Below are 26803 nucleotides of genomic sequence, written 5' to 3'. Positions count from 1 at the left end.
TATTTACATATTTTTTAAACGTTTTTTAAATTGTTATTCCCCGGTTAACAAAAATTTTAGGGACGCCACCAATGCTAAAATTATGGGGCAATTATGTGTCTCGCAAAATAGTTTTGTGCTTATTCTTACATTGTGCCTTTTTCTCACGGAGTTGTTAACTCTCTTTGTGAAGGAATGTCGTCATACAAGGCTTGTGAAGATTGGTAGAATCTTTTGTGTGTGTGATTTTGTTTTATTTATATATGTACATCGTGGATAATTTTTTCAGAAAATGTAATTGTAATATAAAAGTTTGATTTCAAATTAGCTAAATTAAAATTTGATACTGCATTTAAACAAATTAAGAAAAAAAAATGGACATTTTCAATTTTCAACTAACGTATGAGCTAAGGAAAGAACAGAACTGGGCGAGTTATATAGAGGAGTCGGTGAGACGAAATAGGCATGGTGGTGGTCGTGGTGGTGTCAGTAAAAAGAAAAGGCCGGGTTTTAAAGAGCCGTGACCGTTTGTCAGTTATAATAAAATCGTAACACTACGTGTCGTTTTCTGATGACACAACTAAAAATAAGCTAAAAATTAAATTAAATTCAGTATAATTATTTCTTTGTAAAATAAATTAATAATTTGTTTCTTGTCGTTTATGTTTAATTACTTCACTTTCCTTTTTTTTCCTCCAGTTTTTGCTTCGATCGACTCCCTAAACTTTACCACGTCATCCTTACATATACACACATATCACTCATTTCATACTTTAAAAAAAATTCTAAAAATAAAGAACGCCATTTCATAGATTTCATCGAGATTTCAAAAAGAAAATGAAAATATTTAATTTAATATTTTTGTAAACGAAATGTTAAAAAGTATTACTCTTCTAAGTGTCAATATCGCTATTGGTTCAATTAAGTATCAGATCCTATATAGTTACAAGTAATAATTTTTTAGAGAGTATCGCTAATTAGTGGTGTTCATCAAACCGCTCAAACTGCCTGCACCACACTGTACCGTAAAAAAAATGTGATTTGAAAATTTTTAGGGTGCGATCGCAGATTGAATTTTTTTCAAACCACGCAATGCGGTACAATTTACGGTTTTGAATTGTTAATATGCAATTCAAACCGCACCTTACTGTAAATAATAAAAACACTAATTTTTATATATATTTAGATCCAATATGTGAATGTTCAATCCAAAGTTTACTAATTATTTTATTGTTGAAACTTATTTTTTTTCATATTTATTATAGTATTTTTGATAAGTGTTGCTCAAGTTGTGTTGTATTTGTGATAGTTTAATTATTTGGTGATAGTCTAAACCGTAGAAACCTCAAAATTGCACTGTGCTGCACTATTTTTTGCGGTGCGGGTTTTGCAGTTTTTTAATTTTACGGTGCGAGTGCGGTTTGGGAAATTAAAAAAACTGTATGTGCATGTTAGTTTAAGAAAAGGTCAAAAACCGCACCACGCACCACGAACACCCCTATCGCTAACTACGACATGTTTTGAAACTCGTTGGCACCACTTTAATAAAAGTTGCTTTATCAATTATTTTTTTCAGCAATTTAATATAACTCATTTGTTGTCGGTTCGTTTGGGTTCAGAATTGTATTTGGTAAAATATGGGTCAATAACCCAAATTTCATTTCATTACTTTATTATAGAATTTCAACAACATTAAACCAGTAATACTCTTAAATAATTTTGTCAAAACTATAAAAAAAAAAAGAGAGGGAAAATTTGTAGCACAGCGAAAAAAAGAAATATAAAAGAAAGTAAAAGTGGCGAAAAAAAAATACAAAAACGATTCTCTAAGAGAAGAAAAAAAACATAATTCCAATCAGACATATTTCTTTGTTTTTTTATAGACAATTAATCAGACATATTGTCTATTTGTGAAGAAAAAAAAGAGAGAGAAGAAAAGAGAGAGAGAGAGAGGTATTTGTGAAGTATTTCAGAAGCTCACTGTTTTGCTGATTTTGAGGCATGAAATAGAGAGAGAGAAAGGAAGGTAGAGAGAGGAGTGCTTCACAAGTTTAGTGTTACACACACACATTCATATCATATAATATAATAATACTACTTGTTTTTTCTCTTTGTTTCAGTTTTTAGGCCAGAGAGAAGAACATATAATTTTACCATACTTGGCTCATTTCATCCTATAAGGCTATAACGTCATCTTTCTGAAGTTTCCAGAGTTGAGAAACAAAGAAAGAAAGAAAGAAACCCAGGTTTCCATTTCCTTCTTCTTCTTCGCTCACATTACCTCTCTTTTATCGCTTTAGCATTTTAAGCTGCATTCTCGAGGCTTCTCTTTAACCTTTGTTTTCTTTATTATTTCTGGGTTTTCATTTCCTTTTGCAGTTCAACTTTACCTTGGAAGTTTATTATTATTATTATTATTATTATTATTATTATTATTATTATTATTATTATTATTATTATTATCTTCCTCTGCTTCTTCAAACTTTTCTTTATTTAACAAGTTATTTTTTTTTTTCATCTGGGTTTCTTTTTCAACAGTTCATTAAAAGGGGGAAAAAATGAATAACCCGATGATCAAGTCATTTTGTTTTGTTTTTTCAAAACGATTTTTTATTTTTTTTCCTCAATTTTCTTATGAGTAATAATATTGAAATGATCTTTCCCGGATTCATATCCATTTTCCCATACGTATTGCGTGCATTTTGATATATATATATATATATAAATATATATATATATATGTGTGTGTGTGTGTGTGTATACACGCATTAGTATTAGTGTTGTTTTACCTGACCATTCATTAATGCAGTAATAATGAAACAAAAATCTCATTTTTATTATCTTGATGGGCCGTCCTGATCTTTGATACATGTAAGAGGTTTTATACATGTCTCATGTGTTTCTTCTTTTGGTCTTAAGGAAATGTATTTTGTTTTCTTTGGTCATCTACTCTTTCCTTTCGTTTTAGTCAATGTTTGATCACTGAACTGAAATCTTTCTGTGTTTTTGCTACAGAAAGGGAGCAAGCTCTGGTTCCGAAGAGGTTATTTCCTTTTTGGGTTTGTTATAGTTCTTGAGATAATGCTGAGGAAGAGAAGCAGGTCAATTCAGAAGGATCAACACCAAATGGGTCCTCAACCAGTTTCTGATTCTGGTTCTGACTCCTTTCCCAAAACTGACATTTGGAATAATATGAAAAGCAACTCTTTTTATAGTGTTCCTGGTCTGCTTGTGGGTTTAAGCCCCAAGGTTTTAGCAGATAGTGATTCAGTCAGGAGTCCAACTTCTCCTCTAGATTTTAGGCTGCTTTCAAGTCTAGGTAACCCATTTAGGTCAATTAAATCGTCTCAAGATGGCCAACATAGAAACTGGGGAGGCACTAACCATAAAGTAGGCCTAAGCATTGTAGATTCTCTTGCTGATGATATGAAAAATCCCGGTAAAGTTATCCGGTCATCTGAGAGTAAGAACATTCTTTTTGGACCAAAATTGAGAATCAAAACCCCAAATGGTCAAACAAATACCAATTATTTCGAGTCACCAAAGTCTCTGCCTAAAAACTATCCAAGTTTCCATCGTTCAAAAACCAAGTCTCCTCTCCAGAAGGGCAGCTCTAATGTTCTTTTTGAAATTGGGGATAGCCCTTTAGAGCCTGACCCATTTGGAAAAATACGGTCTTGTTCACTAGATTCCTGTAGGACAATTTCCAATCACCCTTCCTTGAACAAGTCTAACAAGCCCAATTCTACCTCTTTGAAATTTTGTTTGGAGAGAGATGTTACCAAGGGAGTTGGTTCTTCCCAGTTTGTTGAAGGAAGTCCTAAGTCAAACCTATTTCCTGGCTCAAAGCTGAGTACAATCCCTGGATCCATAGGTTCTGGCAATGAGTTTGGCTCTCTTTCAGCCAGTGAAATTGAGCTTTCTGAGGATTACACGTGTGTAATCACACATGGTCCCAACCCCAAGACAACTAGGATATATGGTGATTGCATTTTGGAAGCTCATTCTAATGACTTGAGTAACTCTGTTATGAAAGAGTATAACAAGGATATTGGACTCCGTGAGCTCATAAAAGCTCCTAAGATATCTGTTCCTCTCCCATCTGATAACTTTTTGAGCATTTGTAACCATTGCAAGAAGAAATTGGCAGCAGACAAGGACATCTACATATACAGGTTAGGATCCATTAAACTTGGCTATTGTGTGTTTATCCAAAGCTATAAATGGTTTTGCTTTTAATAGTATGATCTTTCCTGCAGGGGTGAGAAAGCGTTCTGCAGTTTGGAATGCCGTTCATTGGAGATTTTGATTGACGAGGAATTGGAAAAATCCAATAATAAAAACTCTGAGAACCCATATGATTATGGTGGCAAGGAGCTTTTTTGAAACAAGCCTCATTGATGCTTCATAAAGACTTTTTATTTCTTTAATTAGCCTTCCAAGCCTCTGATTGATAAACAATTGACAGGAAAAAACCAAAGGATAGACGTCACTGATCATCTGTCTATATAGGAGCTGTTTATGTGCATCTTTTGGCAGCCATAGATGATCGTTTTTGTACATTGTTGCGTTTACTAATTACGTTTCAGCTCCATGGTCATGGTCTTTGTGGGTGATGGGTTGAATTCAGCTACGCTCTTTTTTCTTTTCTTTTTAATTAGACATTTCATATGTTAGTTAAGGTATCATTTCCCTATATTGCTTTCTCTGTATAAGGGTAAAAAGGCCTAGTTTTTTGGCTTTCCCACCTTTTATTTTAATATTACGCTTTTGATCTATTACAGGCTCTACCATGTAAACCTGACCATGTATTAAGAAGTACTATTGCATATTTGATGAAAAGGAAAACAAAAAAGATTATAGTATACTACTTCTTTGTTCTTTTTCAATTTCTGCATTTATGCAAGTTATTTTTAGCAATGATGATCTTACTGCTAATACTATCTACAGTTTTGATTTACCAATAGTCTTTACAAGAACAACTTCCATTAACAAAACGGTGAAATCTATAGTTATCCCTAATGACAATTTCTCTGTTGAAGGCCTGAGATAAAAGTTTCATGGCCGAGTGGCAATCTTCACACATCCTCAAATTATTCACAACACGAATAAGGGTTGTTCTAGAGTTGCTTATTAAACCAAAAGCCACAGCTAACCTTTCGCTATGATGAGCAGATGTTTCTTGCAGTCCTAGTTTTTCAAACCTGCCTTTCATCTTATCCAGCAAGGAGTAGATTTTTGATGAGTGGGGGCTTGAGAAATCCGCAGTTGTAAATTCATGCATAACTCCCTCGTCTTCTATCAGACTACATCCCGGCGTCTTCTTAACTCCTAAATCGAAAAGCTTCTTTCTCGTACGGCTTGCGTCATCCCATCTACCAGCTTTTGCGTAAGTATTGGAAAGAAGAACATAAGCTGCAACATTTAGAGGGTCCAATTCTATGAGTTGTTGATATGCATACTCTGCTAAGTGGACATTTTGATGGCTTTTACATGCTCTCAGCAAAGAGCTCCATATGGAGATGTCTGGTTTAACAGGCATCATTTCGATAAATTTCAGAGCCTCATTTAGTTGCCCTGCTCGGCTTAGGAGATCAACTATACAACCGAAATGCTGTACATTAGGTGTAATGTTGTGAAATTTACTCATTTGGTTGAAATATGAGAGCCCTTCATTGACTAAGCCTCCGTGACTACAAGCAGATAAAAGGGCTATGAAAGTGATATGATCTGGCTTTATTCCTGCAGCTTCCATCTCCATGTAAAGATCTATAGCCTTACTGGTTCGCCCCTCCATGGAATGTGCTGCTATCATGGCAGTCCACACGTATACATTTTTGTCAGTCAAAGCAGAGAATAATTCTTGAGCTTTTTTAATGCACCCACATTTGCCGTACATGTCTATTAAAGCAGTTCCCAACATGTTATCTATCTTGATATTATTCTTCTGAATGTAGACATGGGTCCAAATGCCATGACTCAGTGCTCCAACACTGGCACAGGATGATAGCAAGCTGATCAAAGTAAGCTTGTCCGGCCTGATAGTCGCAGAACACTGCATTTCCTGGAAGAGCCTGAACACTTCTCCAGATCGATTGTATTTAGAGGAGCAGTTGATCATGGTGTTCCATGAAATGATATCCTTGTTCGGAATCTTACCAAAGAAGAGTGTTGCATTTTCGAGCTCTCCATTTCTGCAAAATGCATCCAGCATCGAGTTCCAGGAGGCAGTACTTTTGTTAGGCAACTGCTCAAAGATCAACTGAGCCTCTTTTGGTTCACCAAATTTTGCATAAAAGTGAATCAGAGCATTTCCAAGAAGTCCTTCAGCCATTATCCCACACCTCACCGCCAAGCTTTGTATAGATTTTCCTAATTTGTAATCTTCCACATGAGTACATGCCGAAAGTACTGTCACGAGAAGAACTTCATCTACCATCACATTTTGAAGCCTCATTTCTCTGAATAACTGTAGACTTTCGTTGTAGTGACCTCCCTGGACATAACCGGAAATCATGGTCATCCATGAAATTATGTTCTTCTCAGTTATATGGTCAAACACACACCTAGCTGCATGTATTTTCATGGACTTCATATACCCTCCAACCAAACTAGTCCACAAAGCAACATCATTACCAGTCTTGCTTCTAGTCACAATCTCATGTGCTTTATCCATTCTCCCACATTCTATATACATATTCACCAGGCAGTTCAACAAATTTCCACCAATCTCCAAACAATTTCTCTTAATATAGAGGTGCAGCTTCTCTCCAGTTTCCAAATCTCTCAGTTTCGAACAAGCTGAAAGTAAGCTGATCATGGTTATATTGTCGGCAGCAACTCCATCAAATTGCATATCTTGAAACAGATTCAAAGCCTTTTCTGGCATTCCCATCTGTACATAACATGAAATCATGGTATTCCAACTGATGACATCTCTATGAGGCATTTTCTTGAACACCTGCCGGACTTCATCAAGCTTTCCACATTTTGAATACAAAGCCATCAAATTGTTATTCAATGACTTATTCCTTCCCATCCCAGACTTCAGAACTCTGCCATGTACCTCAATTCCTTTTTGAAAGGCCAAAGTTTTACAGCAAGCATGAATTAAGAAGTGAAAAGTGGATACATCTAATGCCACCCCATGAGTAACCATGTCAGAGTAAGTCGAGAAAACTTGTTTCGGAGAATCATTTTTGAGGTAATTCTGAATAAGGGTATTCCAAATAATGGTCTCTGGCCCTTGGGTGTGACTAAAGACACGATGAGCATAACACAAATTTTCAATTGAGAGGAAAAAACGTAAGACATGGCTGGCCGTGATAGGATCATGAATGAGGTTTGTGGTGATCATGTGTGCATGAAGTGGAGTGAAGTCTCTGATATTAGAACAAGATTTTAACAAGGAAACTATACTGGTTGGTCCAGGAGCTGGATTGGAGATGTTTTTGGTTGGTTCTTGAGTTGGTAGAGAAAGAGATGAGAGAATAGTGGGAATTGCTGCAGCCATTTTCCAATACTAGCCGTTAGTTCCCTCCATTAAGAATGTGTTGTGTTGTTTGTGGATAGTGTTATGGATAAGAACACTTGCATCAACAATATTTGGCCTGGATATGAAGGCGACAACATCAAATCAAATTCAACCAATCTTACAAGTCTTTAGAGGTTACTTTTTTCTTTCTTTCTTTTTTCATTGCTAATAGTTGGCGAAACAACAAAAAAATTATAGCAACAATAATTCCAACTATTTCACTTTATAAGATAAAATGTGATGGAAAAGCATATCAGGTTTTATTTTGTCATTGAAAATTTAGTATGTACAACACTTTGCAACAACTTAATACATGAGTAATGCTAGCACATTTACAAAATTTATAAAAGAAGAAATAAGATATCTTATTAATTTCAAATGAATAATTTAAAGGGAAATTACTCTATATACTATTTACTTAACTTTTTTATTTTATTTTTTTTAATTTACGGTTTGGGTTTCTAAGGTAGTTGCAGCGCTAGTTGCAATAGGGTTTTTATACGATTTTTTGTTACAATTTAAGTTGCAACGCTAGTTACAATAAATGTTTCAATGTAAAAAAAAAAAAAACTATTTTGAAGTGTAAAAATGAAAAAGTCCCTAATTTAAAGGGGAATTACCCCATATACTATTTTTTTAATTTTATTTTTTAAATTTACGGTTTGAGTTTCTAAAGTAGTTGCAGCGCTAGTTGCAATAGGAGTTTCTATACGATTTTTTGTTGCAATTTAAGTTGCAGCGCTAGTTGTAATAGGGATTTTTATGTAAAATTCTGTAAAAATACAAAAAAAAAAAAATACTGTTTTGAAGTGTAAAAATAAAAAAGTGCCAAATTTAAATTAACAGCGACTATTCAATTGTTAGATTAAAAATATAATTATGATTGTTATATTTTTATATGACTTGCTCTAACATGTTACTAATAAGCAATATATTTTTAGACTTAAAATAATTATAATTAATTTTTTAATTTAAATATTTCGTAAGATATTTTTCACAACTAATGTTTATAAATATTTTTTATTTTTTATATATAAGAAAATAAATAAAATCAGATTAGTATCAGGTTACAGATAATTTATTCATTGTTTTTATTTAATTTCTAAATTAATCATAACCGTTTAATAATGATCCAAGAACTGAAATAAATGTAACTACCGTAGTTATATATTTGATTTAACCATTAAAACGTCATTCTTTAAAATAAATAATATCATTTTAAAAAAAAGTATTAGTGATTTGTCACATCAAAATTTTATAAGAACATACAAATCTTTATTAACTTTTTATTAATTTTTTTCTGTATTAACTTTTTAAAAATTGTAAACTTCTTCTTAGCAATTTAATTATCAAAAGAATACTTAATTTATTATGCATATTTATTGTGAGTTAACTATAATTTTTTTTGTGTTATTTTTGTATGTATGGTTGCTATTATCTGCGTTTTTGGTATTGGATACGTAGACTCCAGATCAGCATTCAAGATCCATCAGTGGGACACTCATACAAAATGGGCCAAGCCCATCTGGGTGTTACCTTCCAGTAACATGTTGTGATTTTGTCCTCGCAAAGTCTTCCTCCATCAATAAATCGAGCCCAGAAGACGTGTCCGGCACCACGAGACCGGAGAGGCAAGGCACCACGTTTCTGGAAGACCCTTCCAATTTCCTTTTATAATCGTGAACATAAATAAGGAAACTTCAGTTGTCAGATTGCAATAGTGTATCGAATAGAGGTTAAAGGGAGAACTTCCTACAACAAATATTATGTAATTAATTCAGATTAATTACCCACAATTAATGTACGCAGTGTTGACCAAGTCGATCCTAATCCGATCTGCCTAGTAAGCTGATCGTCTTCTCCGTGAGCTAGACCTCATGAGAAAGCCCAAGGATATTCTTTACTGTAAACTCCCCAGTAGAGAGAAAATGAAGACCTAATGTAATTCTCAAACTACTATAAATACTCCATTAATTTCATGGATTAAGAGTTGAACTCTCTTGCATATTTTGCTCAGGAAAACTTGAGAACATAAATTATGAGTATTTTCATATGGCATTTACAAGCATAAGCTTACTGAATAGGATTGACTTGTGGACTAAGGCTTGGTAACGCCCTAACCACGTTAAAAACTATTTATCTCATTTCATACTTTCTCTATTGATTATTTATTTTTCAGTTCTTATTACTTTTATTCTGTTTCCAAAAATCTCGATAAATATTTTGGTGCTTTTATTGAGAGCTGAAGAAAGCAATGAGACCATTTGAAGATTAAGTCCGAGTAATAATGGCCCTCTCCCGAACCAAATCTGGCCTTCATTTCACTAGTCCTAATACTAGAGCTGGAGATTCTAGTGAACCTCAGGAAGTAACTAGTCGCCACAAAAGCCATCAACACGAGGACCAGAATCTAGATGCTCTCATCGTAGAGGATGCAAATATGGAGAACGTAGTTCTGAGGATGTTAAGGTTAATACCAACAACACATCGGAGGATATGAACACAGATGAACCTCAAGACAAAGTTGGTAAGGACAACGCTGAGGAGAAGAGCTAGCCTGATAAGTCAAACCCCATGGTCATCATGGCGTAACAACTTTAATTGGCTGAAAGTAGGTTAACTCGGCAGGATGACTTCAACGAGCTGCTACTCGACAAGATGACCAAGATGGAGGCTGTGATGACCGCCCTGACAAAATTATCCCCTGATGTACTAGATCCTCCAACAACAGAGTGTTGGAATATATTTTACCAGGACCTAGATTTACTAATAAGTATAGTTTTAACACCCTAAATATGAATTTCTAAGGGAATGAAACTTAAACACATATAAAGTATGAGAAATCTTACATTGGTTGAAGCAGAATTAAATGACTCATTTTTCTTAGATCTCTAACCCTTGTTGCTTTCTGTTGTAGAGTATAATCAAGATCTGAGCCTGGCACTCCTTCAGTTGTTTGGATTCTTCACAGTCTTACATACTATGATTGAGGACTAACTTGCTATGGGTGGGCATGCACTCAATCACTAAGGCTCAAATTTTTATGTGAAGAACACTATAGGATTTCAAAATTAGAAGAGAGAAAAGAAGAAGAAGAAGTCTCTAAACACTAGTTGTCTAATAGAATGAAAACTAGGTTTAAAAGTATTAGTTGGATTAAGAGACTATTCTTTTCTTTTAATACTAATTCACTTAGGGTTAGAATTGAATTATATGGAATAAAAAATAATAAAATAATAGCAAAATTGGGACTTAGTGGCCGGCCAAGATGTGGGCCCTACACTAATTATATTTTGGCAATTTCCTCAACCATTTATCTATTATTTCACAAATGCCATATTTTCCAACACTAATTCTATAGATGCCAAAACTATTTATTTAATAATTAAAATTAATTATCAAACAAAATGGTCATTTATATTATTTTTTTAATTAGACTCCACAAGCCTCTTAATTAATAAATAAACCTAAAATTCTATTTCTTCACAATCGAGCCATAACTTAGTGAAACAAGCCCAATAAAAAATTGCTAGTATGCATTGATTTTATCCATCTCAACAAGGCGTGCCCCAAGGACTGTTTTCCACTTCCAAGAATAGATCAGCTCATGGATAAGATAGCCGAACACGAGATCCTAAGCTTTATGGACGCCTATTCGGGGTATAATCAAATCGGAATGCATCCACCAACCAAGAACACACAAGTTTCTGAATAGATATGGGTCTGTACTACTTTAAAGTTATGTTGTTCGGTCTAAAAAATGTTGGAGCTACCTACTAGAGGCTGGTGAACAAAATATTTAAAGACCGGATCAGATGAAATATGGAGGTATACGTGGATGACATGCTCGTCAAATCCAGGAAGGCTGGGGGGGCATATAGAGGACTTGGATGAATGCTTCAAAATCCTTACAAAATACAACATGATACTCAATCCCTTAAACTGCTCATTTGGAGTCAGATCAGGTAAGTTTCTTGGTTTTATTATTAATGCTCAGGGTATCGAAGCCAATACAGAGAAATACAAGCCCTCCTCGATATGAAATCGCCAACAAAAACTAAGGAAGTCCAAAGCTTAACTTGTCAGATAGCCGCACTGAGTAGATTTGTTTCAAAGTCAACAGACAAGTGTGTTCCTTTCTTCAACATCGTCTGAGGTAACAATAAATTTGAATGGATGAAGGATTGCAAAAATGCCTTTCAAGAACTTAAAAGACAACTTGCAAAGCCTCCCGTACTCTCAAAACCCGTGGACGACGAAGAATTAGGAATATACTTAGTTGTTACAGAATACGATGTGAGTGTCGTGCTGATTAGAGAAGAGAACAATCTCCACAATCTAGTGTACTATATCAGCAAAAGACTCGTTGAAGCTGAAGGACCGTATCCATTGATAGAAAAGCTTACCTACTGCCTATTCTTAGCAACAAGGAAGTTAAGGCCATACGTCAAGGCTCATCATGTTCGGGTATACTCCGACCAACCATTACCCTTCTAGACGGTTACTTAAATGGGCGGTAGAGTTGGGTCAGTACAAAATAATCTTTCAACCACGAACAACAGTCAAAGGACATGCCTTAGAAGACTTTGTAGTTGACTGCACGGGCAGAGAAGAAAGCACCTTAAGGGACAATCTGGAGCCAATACAAGAATCCATGCTGAACAACAATAAAGATAGACCTACACGGAAATTGCACGTGGATGGGTCAGCTACAGAACAACTGTATGGTCCAGGAATTGCCCTTGTCACACCCGGGGGCAACCTCTGCACGGGGTAGTCAAATTTGGATTCAATGCTTCCAACAACGAAGCTGAGTATGAAGTCCTCATTGCTGGCTTGAAACTTTCTCGGGAGCTGCATGCTGAATACATTGTGATTTGTAGTGATTCACAATTGGTAGTAAATCATGTGTCAGGAGAGTATGAAGCCTCGGGGGAGAAAATGATAGTTTATCTAAGCAAAATATAGGATTTGCTCGCACAAATCAAGGGTTACACTCTCAGGCAAATTCCAAGAGAAGAAAACACAACTGTTGATGCCTTAGCCCGACTTGAGAGCAGCACAGTAACTGATAAGGTCAATCTATTCCCAATTCAATTCTTAGAAGAGTCCAGCATCACTTGTGCGGAGGAAATCAAAATGATAGACACAACTCTGAACTAGATGACACCCATACCAGCCTACCTCAATATTGGAGAACTTCTAAATGATAGTTACGAAGCTCGAAAGATGAGGAGGAAAGATGTACGGTATATCATCGTGGAAGAGGTAATGTATATAAGAGGATTCTCCATGCCACTACTTAGATGTGTAACAAAAGAAGAAGCTGCACGACTTTTGTCCGAAGTACATGATGGATTCTGTGGCAACAACGCATCAGGGCAAAGCCTATCAAAGAAAATAGTAAGGCAATGATATTTTTGGCCGACCATGATGGAAGATTCAAAGGCGTATGTAAAGAAATGTGATAAATGCCAGAGATTTTCAAAAATACCCCGTGCACTGCCTAACGAGCTAACTCAGATGCAGAGTCCTTGGCCATTTTCTATTTTGGGAATAGACCTGATCAGATAATTGCCCAAAGGTAAGATCAGGGTACAGTATGCCGTGGTCGCAATTGATTATTTTACGAAGTGGACAGAAGCCGAGCCCTTGGAAACAATTATATCTAAAAAAGTACTGGACTTTGTGGTGAAGAATATAATATGTCGGTTCGGACTCCCGTACAAAATCGTCTCAGACGATGGCAAATAATTTGACAGCCAATTATTTACAGATTTTCGTATGACTCATTGGATCGTAAAAAGTTTCTCTGTAGTAGGACACCCTCAATCAAATGGTCAGGTCGAAGCAGTTAATAAGATACTGAAAGACACCATGAAAAAATTACTTGAAGAAGCTAAATGGAACTGACCAGAGGAACTACCACACCACCAAAAAAATAGCAATTGGACAAACACCATTTGCTATGGCCTATGTGATGAAGCTATGTTGCCCGTAGAATTAGAACCTCCATCACAAAAGAAGATTGACCACGATCAAGAAGCTAATCATGCTTTCCTAGTAGAATCACTTGACAAAATTGAAGAAAAACGAGCCTCAGCAAACCTAAAGTTAGTAGCCCATCAACAAAAGATGGCTCAAACTTTAACAAGAAAGTGAAGGAAAGGATATTTTTTATGGGAGATATGGTCCTCAGAAAAGTATTCCTGAACACAAAAGACAGCACGAGTAGGGTGTTCAAACTAAACTAGGAAGGACCGTATCAGGTGGTCGAAGTTGTAGAATCAAGGGCATACAAACTTGGGTGGTATGACAAAAATATGAAGCTTGTTCTGGTACCAAGATATTGGAATGGGGAATATTTGATAAAGTATTATTAGTAAATGTGCCAGGTCGGATGACCACTTTAAGGACACAAAGCAAGAACATTTACTCTTAAGTAAATGGCCTTCTGGACGGATCCTGCTCAGAGGTTTGGATAAAATAATTAAGTACTCAGGTTGGATGACCACCTTTAAAAGTCCAATTTCTTTTTATAAGTACAATTGTTTTATGTTTAAATTTAGCTAAAGATCAAATTAGATCATGTAATAGCTCTATGAATATAAGTTACTACGGTAACAAGACTGTTTCTACCAATAAATGAATAAAGATGTTTATTTAAATTCTAATTGTGTCAATTCTATTAGCAAGTTATAAATTCACCATTAAATGCGTACAAAGCTCTGCTCGAATCCAAAGGGCCAAACAGACAAAAACCATACTTGTGAAATGCAAGTGACCAAGAGTCATAAGTCTGCTCGGTCACTTGGGGGGTAACAATACCTGTACAGAGCATTGGTAAAAGTAAATAACAAGCTCAAATAAACATAACAGTTTGCATGAATAATTATTAAAACAAGGTGAAGTGTTCATTGAAAAGATAAATAAGGCACAATATACTTGGGATTAAAGGCTTCCCGGTCAGCTAGTTATCTCAAAATGAAAAATATAACCCAAGTTTAAAAACCGCTTGGTCAGTCATTTTGTCTCTAATAAAGGCCCATGGGCAGAATAGATAGAAATAAAAAAGAGAAAAATGCTTCAAATAGCAGGGGTCCTGGGCTCCTTGTACGGGTCAGCTTTGTCTGTGGGGGCCGGAGGCTCAACACATTGGACGACAGGGGTCTTAGTACCCTGGTCAGTTGGAACTGTAGAATCGACTGCCTCAAGGTTTTCTTTGGTTGCCTGACCCGCATAGTAATTAAGATATGCCTCTTTGGAATCACCGAGGTAATTAAAATTTCCTTAGGGGTTGGCCTTCTGAAATTCATAGAAGACTTCCAAGGCAGCAGTTTCCAGGCTTTCCACCTCCTTGAAGAGCTCTTCCTCCCTGGTCTGCCTAGTCTTGACTGTTGGAAATTATTTTTCCAGGATCTTAGATCTACTCACAAGTATGTTTATTAACACCCTAAATAAGAACTTTCTAAAACGATAAATTAAACACATATAAAGTTTAAGAAACCTTACATTGGGTGCAGCGGAATTAAATGACTCCTTCCGTTCAGATATCTAGCCCTTAATTCCTTTCTGTAGCAGAGCATTATCAATATCTGAACCTGAATCTCTTTCTCTGAATCTTTGATGCTGAAACTCCTTTGCTGATGATCTTTCTTCACGATCTTCCTCACTATGATTGAGGTATCACTTGCTGTGTGTGGGCACTACTCATACACTAAGGATTTCGAAATTCAAGAGGGAAGAGAAAGAAGAAGTGGCAGCTAAAGATAGGTAGAGAGAAAGGCTCAGGTTTTTCTCTGAAGGAAAAATAGAAAATTTAAGTGTAATTTTCCTGAAGCCTTCACTATCTATTTATAGCATTCCACTAGGGTTAGGTTTGAATTATTTGGCATTAAAATAATGAAAATATCAGTTTAAATTGCCTACAAAAGTGGCTGGCTCTATACTAGTGGATTTGGGCCTCACTTTTTGCAATTTTGCAGTTTTACCTTTTCTGCATCTGATTTTCTCAAAAACGCCAATTTTCTAATTCAACCATTTAAATGCCAATTCTAACTATTTAATAACTATAAATAATTATTAAATAATATTTTCATTTATCATATTTATTAATTGAACCATACAAAGTATCATAATTAACAAATATGCCCCTAAAACTCTTTTTTTTATAATTTCGCCCTTACTTAGTGAAAAATTCACAAATAGACATAGTCTAATTTGAGAATTATAATTGATTAATCAAAACCAATTACATGAGTCTTACAAGCAATATTATCTCAACTAGTGGGGGGACCATGGGTCTATATAACCGAGCTTCCAATAAGTAGATCAAGAATTTAGCACTAAAATTCACTAACTTATTAATTCTTCGTTGAATCCACGCATAGAACTTAGAATTGCACTCTCAGTATATAGAATGCTCTATATGTTCCACCATATAGACACATCATTAGTTATCCATTGTTATAATCCTAATGTGATCAATGATCCTCTATATGAATGATCTACACAGTAAAGGGATTAAATTACCGTTACACCCAAGAATGTATTTATTCCTTAAAACACTTGACCCCGTATAAATGATATTTCAGCTTATGTGAAATGAGATCTCCACCATTTACTTTCGTTTGGTCAAGCTCGAAGGAGATCATCCTTTGCTTACTATTCGCCAGATAGAAGCTATAGATTCCATGTTTATGCTAGCGCTCCCACTCAATTGCACTACCGTGTTCCCAAAATGTACGTATCACCCTGACCTAAAAGTAGGCTTAACTAACAAATCAAAGAACATGAATAGCCTTTCAAGATTGAGCCTAATCATAACAGGATTAAGATCATTTGATCTAGGATCAACTTGGCGATATTGACTTGAATAGATTCTATGGTAATTTTAATTAAATCTAAGTCAAAGTTCAATATCGGTCCCTTCCGATGCATACTCCATGCATCCAACCTGAGCTTTACTTTGACCAATGTTCTGGAAAGAACATAGTATTTCTCCAAATACAAGTAAACTCTTGTTGTAGATTATCATATCAGTAAAACCCTGTGTCTGATAAATCTAGGAAACTTTATTCACATAGTCATGTTTATTTTCCAATGTGTTGACGGCACAATAAACAGGATCAAGTATGTGAAAAGGGTTTCAGATGAATATATACATTATGTACATATAATCATGAAATAAATCATGTGAACCATGCAACATTAATTGTTATTTCTGATCTATATTAATAAGTAAATCTGATTATATTGAAATGAGTTTTATTTAGGGCATAAAACCCAACAAACTCCCACTTGCACTAATATAAAACAAAAAGTACGTTTCAAATAATCTCAACACCTTGATATACAAATCAAGTGTAGTAGTAGTAAACTCCTCGTAATAGGATCTGAAAGGTTGAATTAACCACAACCTTTTCTCCACTATTACTCTTCCTTTAATCACAAAATCATTGATAATGTGAAATTCCTCTCTATATGTCTACTCTCTTGGGATACTGGATTCTATATCTTTGGCAACTACTTTTGGTTAATCAGGAAATTAACACTAGTAGTTTAAGGCAATTTGGAATGGTGCCAAAGATGTATAGAACTTTCCTTAGACTGAATAAGTACCTTTCTTGCAGCTTTAACATTCAGTCCCTCTCTGGTAGACCTAGAGACTTCAGATAGGTTTTTACACTTCTCCAAAATCACTATTCCACCCCAGAGTAATCACCATCTTATCAGAAAGATTTACTAGCACAAAGGCAAATTTCGAAATCTGATGTGGTGTAGTCTAAGAGTTTTAAACACACTCTTATAGACTAACATATAGTTCCTCTTCTTAATCTTAGGATTTACTTGATTGTCTTCCAATGTTCTTCTCCTGGATTAATCTGATACCTACTCATTACTCCTACTCAACAGCAGGTGTCTGGTCTAAGGCATACAAAAGCATATCTAAGACCTCTCACTGTTGATATAAGAAATTCTTTCATGGCTTTATCTTTTCTGGAATAGTTAAGACTTTTCCTACCTAAGACGTTGTGAAGCTTCTATAGATTTCCATTAGAAAGAAAATGCTTCAGCATCTTACTAAAGTAAGTTGCTTGCATTAGAGTAAGTAATTACCAGGTATACCACAAGCCATAGGTTTAGATAAACTCAAACCTATAATACTAGGAACATGAAGTTTTGTTAAGTCCATTGAATGGACTTATAAACGAAAATTTCCTTTTATGTCCTTGTAATAGAAAACTTTAGGTTACTCCATGTGAATGGATTAAACCATAGTTCTATTGGCTTTCTTCTTAGTTTCTTATCTTGACAATCCATTACTTGTTTAAACTCAATGGATTTTAATCACTAGTGTCTCCCAAGTCATAAGAAGGTGAGTTCCTAGAAACTCTCCCACTACGACAAGGCACCGTGAATTATGTCTAAGAAAACTAAATGGTATTGATCTCTTCGGTTGTGACAAGACAACAGAGGCAGTGGGATCATCATATGTTATATAAGATGATAAAACACTTTTTGGAATCAAGAATTAAATATCTCCTTTATTTGCTACTTGTTTTTCAGACTTAGTCATTTTCTTAGAAAAGTAGTATTTGTTTGAACAAACACTTTCTTATCTATTGACAATGGGATGGTCCACCCCTAATCACTTAGAATAGCTAACAAAACATGGTTAACAGTTCTAGCTTTTCTTAAGATTTTGATTAGGTCATCCATGAATCTAGTAATGATTTACATTAAGTATACAACCATTACATCATTCTGAAATTGTATTACCTTAGAAGGAATTAGGCAACGACTAGTAACTAATCATCAACATGCAACTCGAAATTTCTGGGGAGGTAAGTTTGGATATAATTCAAAAATCAATTTAATGATCTTTGAACTGCATATCTACTAACTATTTCTCCACCCCTATCAGTTCGCAAGATCTTTAACCACTTACCTTAATGGTTTTAACCATAGCTAGAAATTAATAAAATTTTTCAAACATTTCAAATTTCTTTGCTAAAAGGTATAATCTAGAGTTATCGTTTTAAGAATACAACGAAAAACTCATATCCACCCCTGAATGTACATCCATCTGCGAATGAGATGAACTACTTTCAGTGGATATAGGCATATTAACTCTTTGCAGAGATTGATCTTGTCAAATCCACTATGAACAAGATACAAATGCCATAGATTAAAAAAAAATGTTGTAGAGTCTTTTGATGACATAGGTTTAGTTACATCAAAGAGTTCTTAGAATACTGCAAGTGGATCCTGGTCACAGAATACCTAACTCATATTCCATACAGTTTTAATCCATTAATAGAAGATAGATATTAAACACTTGAGAAAGTGTAACTGTATTGTATTCTGGAATTAGAAATATAAGAAAATTTCTGTTTGGATTCTAAAATTAAAGTCAAAGACTTAAATTCAACCAAATATAATGAGTAATTCTTTCTTGGACCACCACTACTAATACAAACTCTAAGTCAAATTTGCCCATACAAGTAGGAGATTTCTAAGATTGAGGATTTATATCAATTGGGAATAGAATTTTGAGATTATAATCATAATCGTCATTTAATTTCTTAAGAGAAAATATAGAATGACATGAAATGATTTATAGACCATTCATCCAATGATATATTTTGAAGCTAATTCGAAATGAATAAGCTAAGAGGAATTAGGATAATTTCGTTTATAAATAAGAATCCAACGATGCTTCGATTAGCGAAAGACAAAGTAATCTTATTTATGTAATCTTCTTGTTTCATATTGTAAAAATACTAGTCTAAGGTGTCATCAATTGATGAACAGCTAGATGTTGCATATACAATATTTATCTTTCGAGATCTTACACTATTATGTATGTCTAATGGTGAAAATCCATTAGGGATTTATCTCATTAGAAAAACAAACATGTTAGACCAACAATGAAGATTCGAAATTAAACTACAACTTAATAACAGAAAATAACATGGTTCAATATAAATTCATACACAATTCAGAAATTATAAACATATAGCAAGTAGGAATGACTAGTGAAAATACTAAAACATACAATCCTAAATAATTTCCAAGGTTTTCAACAAAGCGATACAAAGTGTCGGTAGGCGAGAGTCAAAGCATCATTTATTGAATAGAGTTGTCAGCTCATCTAAAATAGAAACCATTCTAGCAACCTTTTATTCGATCAAAATAAGAATCAAACGTTGTCCCGGTAGGCGAGAGTCAAGGTTATTCTCATTTTATGAGCTTCCACCATTGTTTCATGTTTTATGAGTTTATCTCTAAGTAGTCACCGTAGGGGAGAGTTTAAATAGAGACGAAAACTCACAAAACACTTATCAAATGAAATCTTACGGTGTTAAATGCGTTCAACGAATAACCATCCATAGGGGGACGAAGTCTAGCGTCTCGAGGTTATATTGAAAACATTTAACTTTTGTAAGACCAACAATGGAGATCGAATATCTTAATAATAATCAAGCTCATTATTTAAAGTGAGTTGTATTTTCTTTGATTCTCTTTATTTAATTTATTTTTTTTAAATATATATTTATTTAAAATTTCCAATTTAGAATGAAAAATTCTAAATATAAATTTTAATTTAATATTTATAAATTTTACTTAGATGGATATAAAAATAACATGAATTATTTCCATCTTAGTAATAATTTCCAATAAATATTTAGAAAAATATTCAATTTAAGTTGTTACAAAATTAATATAAATTAATTTACAACTCAAATTTAATTTTCTATAAATATATATTGCATTTCGAAAAATTAAAGTATTTAAGAATACAATTTTCGAAAATGCATGTTAAAATAAAAAATTAATCCTAGAAAAATTATTCTAATTTAATGTTGGCCCAAAATTAATTAATAAAATTAATTTACAACAAAAAATATAATTTTCCTATTTAATTAAATATATAAGAAAAATTTCAAATATTTAAGTATGATGATGAAAATCAACTTAAATATTAATTTTCTATTTAATTAAATACACTAGAAAAATACTTCAAGCAAAAATATCATCTATCTAGATTTTCCTTTGACTAATTAATTCAATTTCTAATAATATACTTTAATTCAATTTATTTTAAATTAATCAATAAATGAAAAAATTATTGATTTAAGTTGATCCAAGAATTAATTAAAATAAATAATTAATTTACAACTTAATCTATTTTTCAAGATAAAATTCGAAATTCTAGCATTTAAGAAATGCAATTTCGAAAATTGATTAATAAAATAAAGAAAAAATATATTTTGAAAATTATTTAAATTTAGTTGAAAAAATAAATTTCAACTTAAAATAATTTTCTATTTAATTAAATGTCATGAAAAAGAAATATTTAAGTATGATGATAAAAATCAACTTAGATATTCAATTTTCAAACTAATTAAATGTATTAAATTCAAGAAATAAATAATTAAGTGTAGAGAAGGCTTAATTATTAGTCTCTAGTTTAATACTAGGAAAAATATACTTAAAATAAATTGTACCAAAATTAATTATATAAATAATTAATTTCACAATGTATAATATTTTCCTATTTAATATTAGAAATAATAAGTAGTCTAGAAATAACTATCTAGAAAATATCTTATTTGACTAAGTATCTTTTCCACAAAATTTGAAAAAAAAAAAATTAATTTAAGTTGTATTAGAAAAAATCTAGAACTTAAATATTTTTTTCAAATTTAAATTTAATTAAATATCAAAAATTAAGTTGTAACCACTTAATTTGAAAATATTCCATTTTAAGTTAATATTCGAAAAGATATTAACTTAAAAAATATCTTAAGAATCTTAATAACCAATGCCTAAAATTCCTCAACTTAATTTTGAAATTTGAAATTCAAAAGATATTCAGATTTAAGTTGGTTAGTTATAGATAACTAAATATCAACTTAAATATAAATATTTAATGAAAAATTTAAATTAAGTTCCAGAAAGAATCTAGATGGTTATAATTCTATATTTAATTAAATACAAGAAAATACATATAGTTTAGCTTAGAATAAAAAATTCTTTAAACTATAATTTTCTTAAATTAATTTCAAAATAAATGAAATTAATTATGTTGCTAATCAATTTTATTAGGTTAAACTAGTTTAATTAACCTAGTACAGTTGTTCAAATCAGGCAAATGGGCCTTCACAATTGGGGTGGTTCATGTGAGGGGGTGCTGGGTTCAGTATGTCGTACCCACTTCTATGGCTCCCAACTCTCACACAAGGCCCAAAAGAGAGGAATTTAACCTTAATAAGAACAACTGTTATTAATGGAATAGGCCCAAAAACTAAATGGGCCTAAATAAATTCTATCAGGAACTATGATAATTTATTTTAGCAACAACAACCTATATGTATCTATAATGAAATTAAACACATAGACTCACACAGGCACACTTTGGATGGGTCCTATCATGTTGCTAGGTCATACACAGATGAAAGAAGATTGTAAATATACTTGTTACAAATTATTAACTTGACCAAGGGAGCCATCAGATCATTAGATCTGGCAAAAAGTAACCATGGCTATTTGCAATCAAGTAATAATAGGTTTTGAAAACTTACAAACAAGCTAAAACACATACTCCTGCAACAAGGTTAGCTGGATAGTTGGATGTAGGATTTATTTAATTTTAAATTAAATAATTAATTTCGAAATAATTAATTAATTAAAAAAATAATTTTTCGAAAATTTTAAAAAAAATTTGAATCATTCAAAATTTTAAAAAATTTAAATTTAAAATTAAACCTACAATTTTGAAAAATTAGGTTTCAACCAACCTAAATATCATTTCAAAATTTGCTAACTACTTTTAAAATTTAAATGTTATTTTATAAATAAAAATTAAATAAAAATTAGAAAAGATAAGTTAAATATCTTTTTCAGATTTTAAATTTAATTTAAATAAATAAAATAACAAAATTTAAAAGTTAGCAAAATATTTTACATCTATTTAAAATTACATGATTATAATTATCTTATTTTAAATTTAAATAAGGTCAAAATATCTAAAAAAGATTTAATTTAAAAAATATATATAAAATCTGACCTTAAATTTAAAATTAAGATAAGATATAATCAAATTTAAAAATAAGATAGATTTTTTAAGCAAGAAGATAGATACTAATTCTATTCAAATTCAAATTACACTAATATCTTGAATTAAATTTAAAAAATATTAAATTAATTCAAAATAATAATTAGAATTGAATTAGGAATAGTAATAGTATAAATACAAAACTACACAAAAAATCGGAAGTTAATTCCATGAAAAAGCATGAAAAATCGAAGAAAAACGAAAAAATTGTGAACTGTACGGACAGATTTGCGATCGCAGGAAAATTTCAGCACAGCCCCGATTTTTTCAAATCTTCAAAAATTCATAACTAATTCAAATAAAATCGAAATTGAGTTCTGTAAAAGGCTAACTTGCTTAATTTTTTCCATACTATCCAATAAAAATAATTCCAGAAACAAAATCGCAATTATTTTTCACGAAAATTTACAAACATCAATCAATCATCAAATAACACTCAATACAACATGATACCATCCAAAGAACATACAAACAATCGTTTTAAAGTCCAAATTTCTTGCAAGTAAATCAATTACCATGGCTCTGAGGCCATTTGTTGGAAATTATTTTACCAGGATCTTAGATCTACTCACAAGTATGTTTATTAACACCCTAAATAAGAACTTTCTAAAACGATAAATTAAACACATATAAAGTTTAAGAAACCTTACATTGGGTGCAGCGGAATTAAATGACTCCTTCCGTTCAGATATCTAGCCCTTGATTCCTTTCTGTAGCAGAGCATTATCAATATCTGAACCTGGATCTCTTTCTCTGAATCTTTGATGCTGAAACTCCTTTGCTGATGATCTTTCTTCACGATCTTCCTCACTATGATTGAGGTATCACTTGCTGTGTGTGGGCACTACTCATACACTAAGGATTTCGAAATTCAAGAGGGAAGAGAAAGAAGAAGTGGCAGCTAAAGATAGGTAGAGAGAAAGGCTCAGGTTTTTCTCTGAAGGAAAAATAGAAAATTTAAGTGTAATTTTCCTGAAGCCTTCACTATCTATTTATAGCATTCCACTAGGGTTAGGTTTGAATTATTTGGCATTAAAATAATGAAAATATCAGTTTAAATTGCCTACAAAAGTGGCTGGCTCTATACTAGTGGATTTGGGCCTCACTTTTTGCAATTTTGCAGTTTTACCTTTTCTGCATCTGATTTTCTCAAAAACGCCAATTTTCTAATTCAACCATTTAAATGCCAATTCTAACTATTTAATAACTATAAATAATTATTAAATAATATTGTCATTTATCTTATTTATTAATTGAACCATACAAAGTATCATAATTAACAAATATGCCCCTCAAACTCTTTTTTTTTACAATTTCGCCCTTACTTAGTGAAAAATTCACAAATAGACATAGTCTAATTTGAGAATTATAATTGATTAATCAAAACCAATTACATGAGTCTTACAAGCAATATTATCTCAACTAGTGGGGGGACCATGGGTCTATATAACCAAGCTTCCAATAAGTAGATCAAGAATTTAGCACTAAAATTCACTAACTTATTAATTCTTCGTTGAATCCACGCATAGAACTTAGAATTGCACTCTCAGTATATAGAATGCTCTATATGTTCCACCATATAGACACATCATTAGTTATCCATTGTTATAATCCTAATGTGATCAATGATCCTCTATATGAATGATCTACACAGTAAAGGGATTAAATTACCGTTACACCCTACAATGTATTTATTCCTTAAAACACTTGACCCCGTATAAATGATATTTCAGCTTATGTGAAATGAGATCTCCACCATTTATCTTCGTTTGGTCAAGCTCGAAGGAGATCATCCTTTGCTTACTATTCGCCAGATAGAAGCTATAGATTCCATGTTTATGCTAGCGCTCCCACTCAATTGCACTACCGTGTTCCCAAAATGTACGTATCACCCTGACCTAAAAGTAGGCTTAACTAACAAATCAAAGAACACGAATAGCCTTTCAAGATTGAGCCTAATCATAACAGGATTAAGATCATTTGATCTAGGATCAACTTGGCGATATTGACTTGAATAGATTCTACGGTAAGTTTAATTAAATCTAAGTCAAAGTTCAATATCGGTCCCTTCCGATGCATACTCCATGCATCCAACCTGAGCTTTACTTTAACCAATGTTCTGGAAAGAACATAGTATTTCTCCAAATACAAGTAAACTCTTGTTGTAGATTATCATATCAGTAAAACCCTGTGTCTGATAAATCTAGGAAACTTTATTCACATAGTCATGTTTATTTTCTAATGTGTTGACGGCACAATAAACAGGATCAAGTATGTGAAAAGGGTTTCAGATGAATATATACATTATGTACATATAATCATGAAATAAATCATGTGAACCATGCAACATTAATTGTTATTTCTGATCTATATTAATAAGTAAATCTGATTATATTGAAATGAGTTTTATTTAGGGCATAAAACCCAACATTGACGTCCTCTTCCAACTTTGAAAGAAGAGTGCGAAGACTCTCCCTCTCATCTTTGAGCGGATTGACCTCCTTCGATAAGGCCTCATTATCTGCCTTGAGCTGGGTGGTTGATGGCATTTCTTGAATCTCTTTAGTTAGCTCATCGACCCAGTTGTTGGCAGTAAGGAGCTTCCTTTTTACCTCTCCGAGCTCATTCCTCACATTCTGAACCTTCTTATTGGCCATATCCACCTCCCTCTGTAGGGTGTTGGTGGTGGCAAGGTTCTTTGCAGCTGTGGACTTGGCTCGGGAGTAGGCGTAGGCCATCTTTAGATTGACCTACACAAAAAAAGTTAAAACCTGCATGGGTAAAAAGATAAGATACAAACAAAGAAGAAAATATTTACCCGAGCTGCCTCCTTCGAGACTCCACCCATCACCAACTACAAGGACAGCTCGTTGTCCACCCCGGACAACTGATCACTCACCTTAAGAAGTGACCGATCAAGGTAGTACTGGAGCATGTCCTTTCCCTTTTTGGCCTCTAGGCTCAGTACCACGGTAGTTGGTGAGGTTTTGGTTGTACCAGATCCATTCGAGCTCCCACCTTTGGAACTCTTAGACTTAGATACTTTCTAGGCCGGAGAGTCCATAACAGGCACCACCTTAGAGAGGTCAATCACTTCTCTGGCCGACACCTTCTCCTTGGACAGAACCTTGTCGCCTCAGGATCGTTTGTGTGGGGGAGTCTGGCTCGAACTATCACCAATCCTTTTCTTCAGGGATTGAAGCACTTTTTGAGACATGTCTGCATATAAACAAGACAAGAAAGTTAAAGCAAGTATAATGCAAAGCACGTTATGAAATAAATAAATACAAGTTAAAAAAAACCCTATACATGGGCAGGAGCATTCTCCGAACAAGTAAGGATGGAGCCTCATTTTCTAAAGAGTCCTCTTGTTCCTACTCTATCAGAACGGCTTTTCCTTTTCCCTCCACTGGGACTGATGGTTGAACAGGTCTACCAGGTTCCGTAATCCTGATAGCACGCTCAATTTGTGCCTGGTCATTTGGAATAACCTTCTTCCCCTTTTTGCTCAGTCTCTCTTGCTCGATCACTCTGCCCTAGTTTGGCTTTGCCTTCTTCTTCTTCACGGGCCTTGGCACAAAATCTTTTGGGAAGAGTTTGTACTTGACATAATTGGCCTCAATAGCCAGGAGAGTAATGTTTCGAGCATCGTCCAGCAGTTGGAGAATTCTTTGTGCCCTCTCCCTGAGCCCCAATGTGAAGAGAGTGTGGCAATACGAGGGAATTTTCTAGAACTGAGTGTGGACGGTGTCCATTCCTTGGAAAAAATAGTACTCATCAAGAAAATTCCTTATCTTGCTCACCTTGGAGTCCACGGTGCCCGTCCGCCACTTTTCCTTGATCTGAGAAAAGTAGAAATACCCCGACGTGCTTTGCTTGGGAGTTGATTTCAGATCAAAGAGCTTGTTGGTGTTGAGCGGGGATGGCTCACCCCATCCTTGTGAGGCATAGAGGGTGAACAGGGCAGGTAGGTGCTTGATGCTCTTCGGAGTAAACTGGGTCGGATAGAGGTGGTAGTAATCTGCGATTCTCCTAAAGTACAGAAGCAAGGGCAACATAGCACCCTACTTAGTGTGAGCGCCCGAACAAGTGGAGTGCCCCTCCCTTGGACTGGTGCCATCTGGTTTGGGGAGGGAAGGAAGCATTCGACATTCCTTAAGTAATTG

General features: G+C 33.7%; 2 protein-coding genes across 6 annotated transcripts; one reads left to right on the top strand and one right to left on the bottom strand.

Annotated features, from left to right (window-relative positions):
* The first annotated feature begins 1601 nt into the window (after positions 1 to 1601).
* LOC115712721 (FCS-Like Zinc finger 11) lies at positions 1602 to 4849 on the top strand. 5 transcript variants are annotated; one of them, XM_061106634.1, is made up of 5 exons: positions 1735 to 2005; positions 2100 to 2225; positions 2789 to 2850; positions 2995 to 4154; positions 4239 to 4849. In XM_061106634.1, exons 4-5 carry the CDS (start codon positions 3061 to 3063, stop codon positions 4363 to 4365), a joined length of 1221 nt encoding a protein of 406 aa, XP_060962617.1. In that variant the 5' UTR covers positions 1735 to 2005; positions 2100 to 2225; positions 2789 to 2850; positions 2995 to 3060; the 3' UTR covers positions 4366 to 4849. The 5 variants fall into 5 exon arrangements, with proteins under 5 accessions (XP_030496924.1, XP_060962617.1, XP_060962616.1 ...); XM_030641064.2 differs by lacking the exon at positions 2789 to 2850 and having other exon boundaries at positions 1602 to 2005; XM_061106633.1 differs by having other exon boundaries at positions 1735 to 2225.
* An 87-nt stretch (positions 4850 to 4936) lies between these two features.
* Positions 4937 to 7492, bottom strand: LOC115722157 (pentatricopeptide repeat-containing protein At3g62890). The gene has a single exon (XM_030651291.2). The coding sequence runs from the start codon at positions 7490 to 7492 to the stop codon at positions 4937 to 4939; it is 2556 nt and encodes an 851-aa protein (XP_030507151.2).
* Between the last annotated feature and the right edge of the window lie 19311 nt (positions 7493 to 26803).

Source organism: Cannabis sativa, chromosome X, assembly GCF_029168945.1.
Source record: "Cannabis sativa cultivar Pink pepper isolate KNU-18-1 chromosome X, ASM2916894v1, whole genome shotgun sequence".
NCBI lineage: Eukaryota > Viridiplantae > Streptophyta > Magnoliopsida > Rosales > Cannabaceae > Cannabis > Cannabis sativa.
This window is presented reverse-complemented; position numbering and strand designations above follow the sequence as displayed.

What these genes read in the sequence shown, in the direction of transcription:
- LOC115712721 (XM_030641064.2), top strand. Translation starts at nt 3,061, where the DNA reads ATGCTGAGGAAGAGAAGCAGGTCAATTCAGAAGGATCAACACCAAATG. An exon ending in AAGGACATCTACATATACAG is followed by an intron (nt 4,155 to 4,238) that starts GTTAGGATCCAT and finishes TCTTTCCTGCAG; the next exon opens with GGGTGAGAAAGCGTTCTGCA.
- LOC115722157 (XM_030651291.2), bottom strand. Translation starts at nt 7,492, where the DNA reads ATGGCTGCAGCAATTCCCACTATTCTCTCATCTCTTTCTCTACCAACT.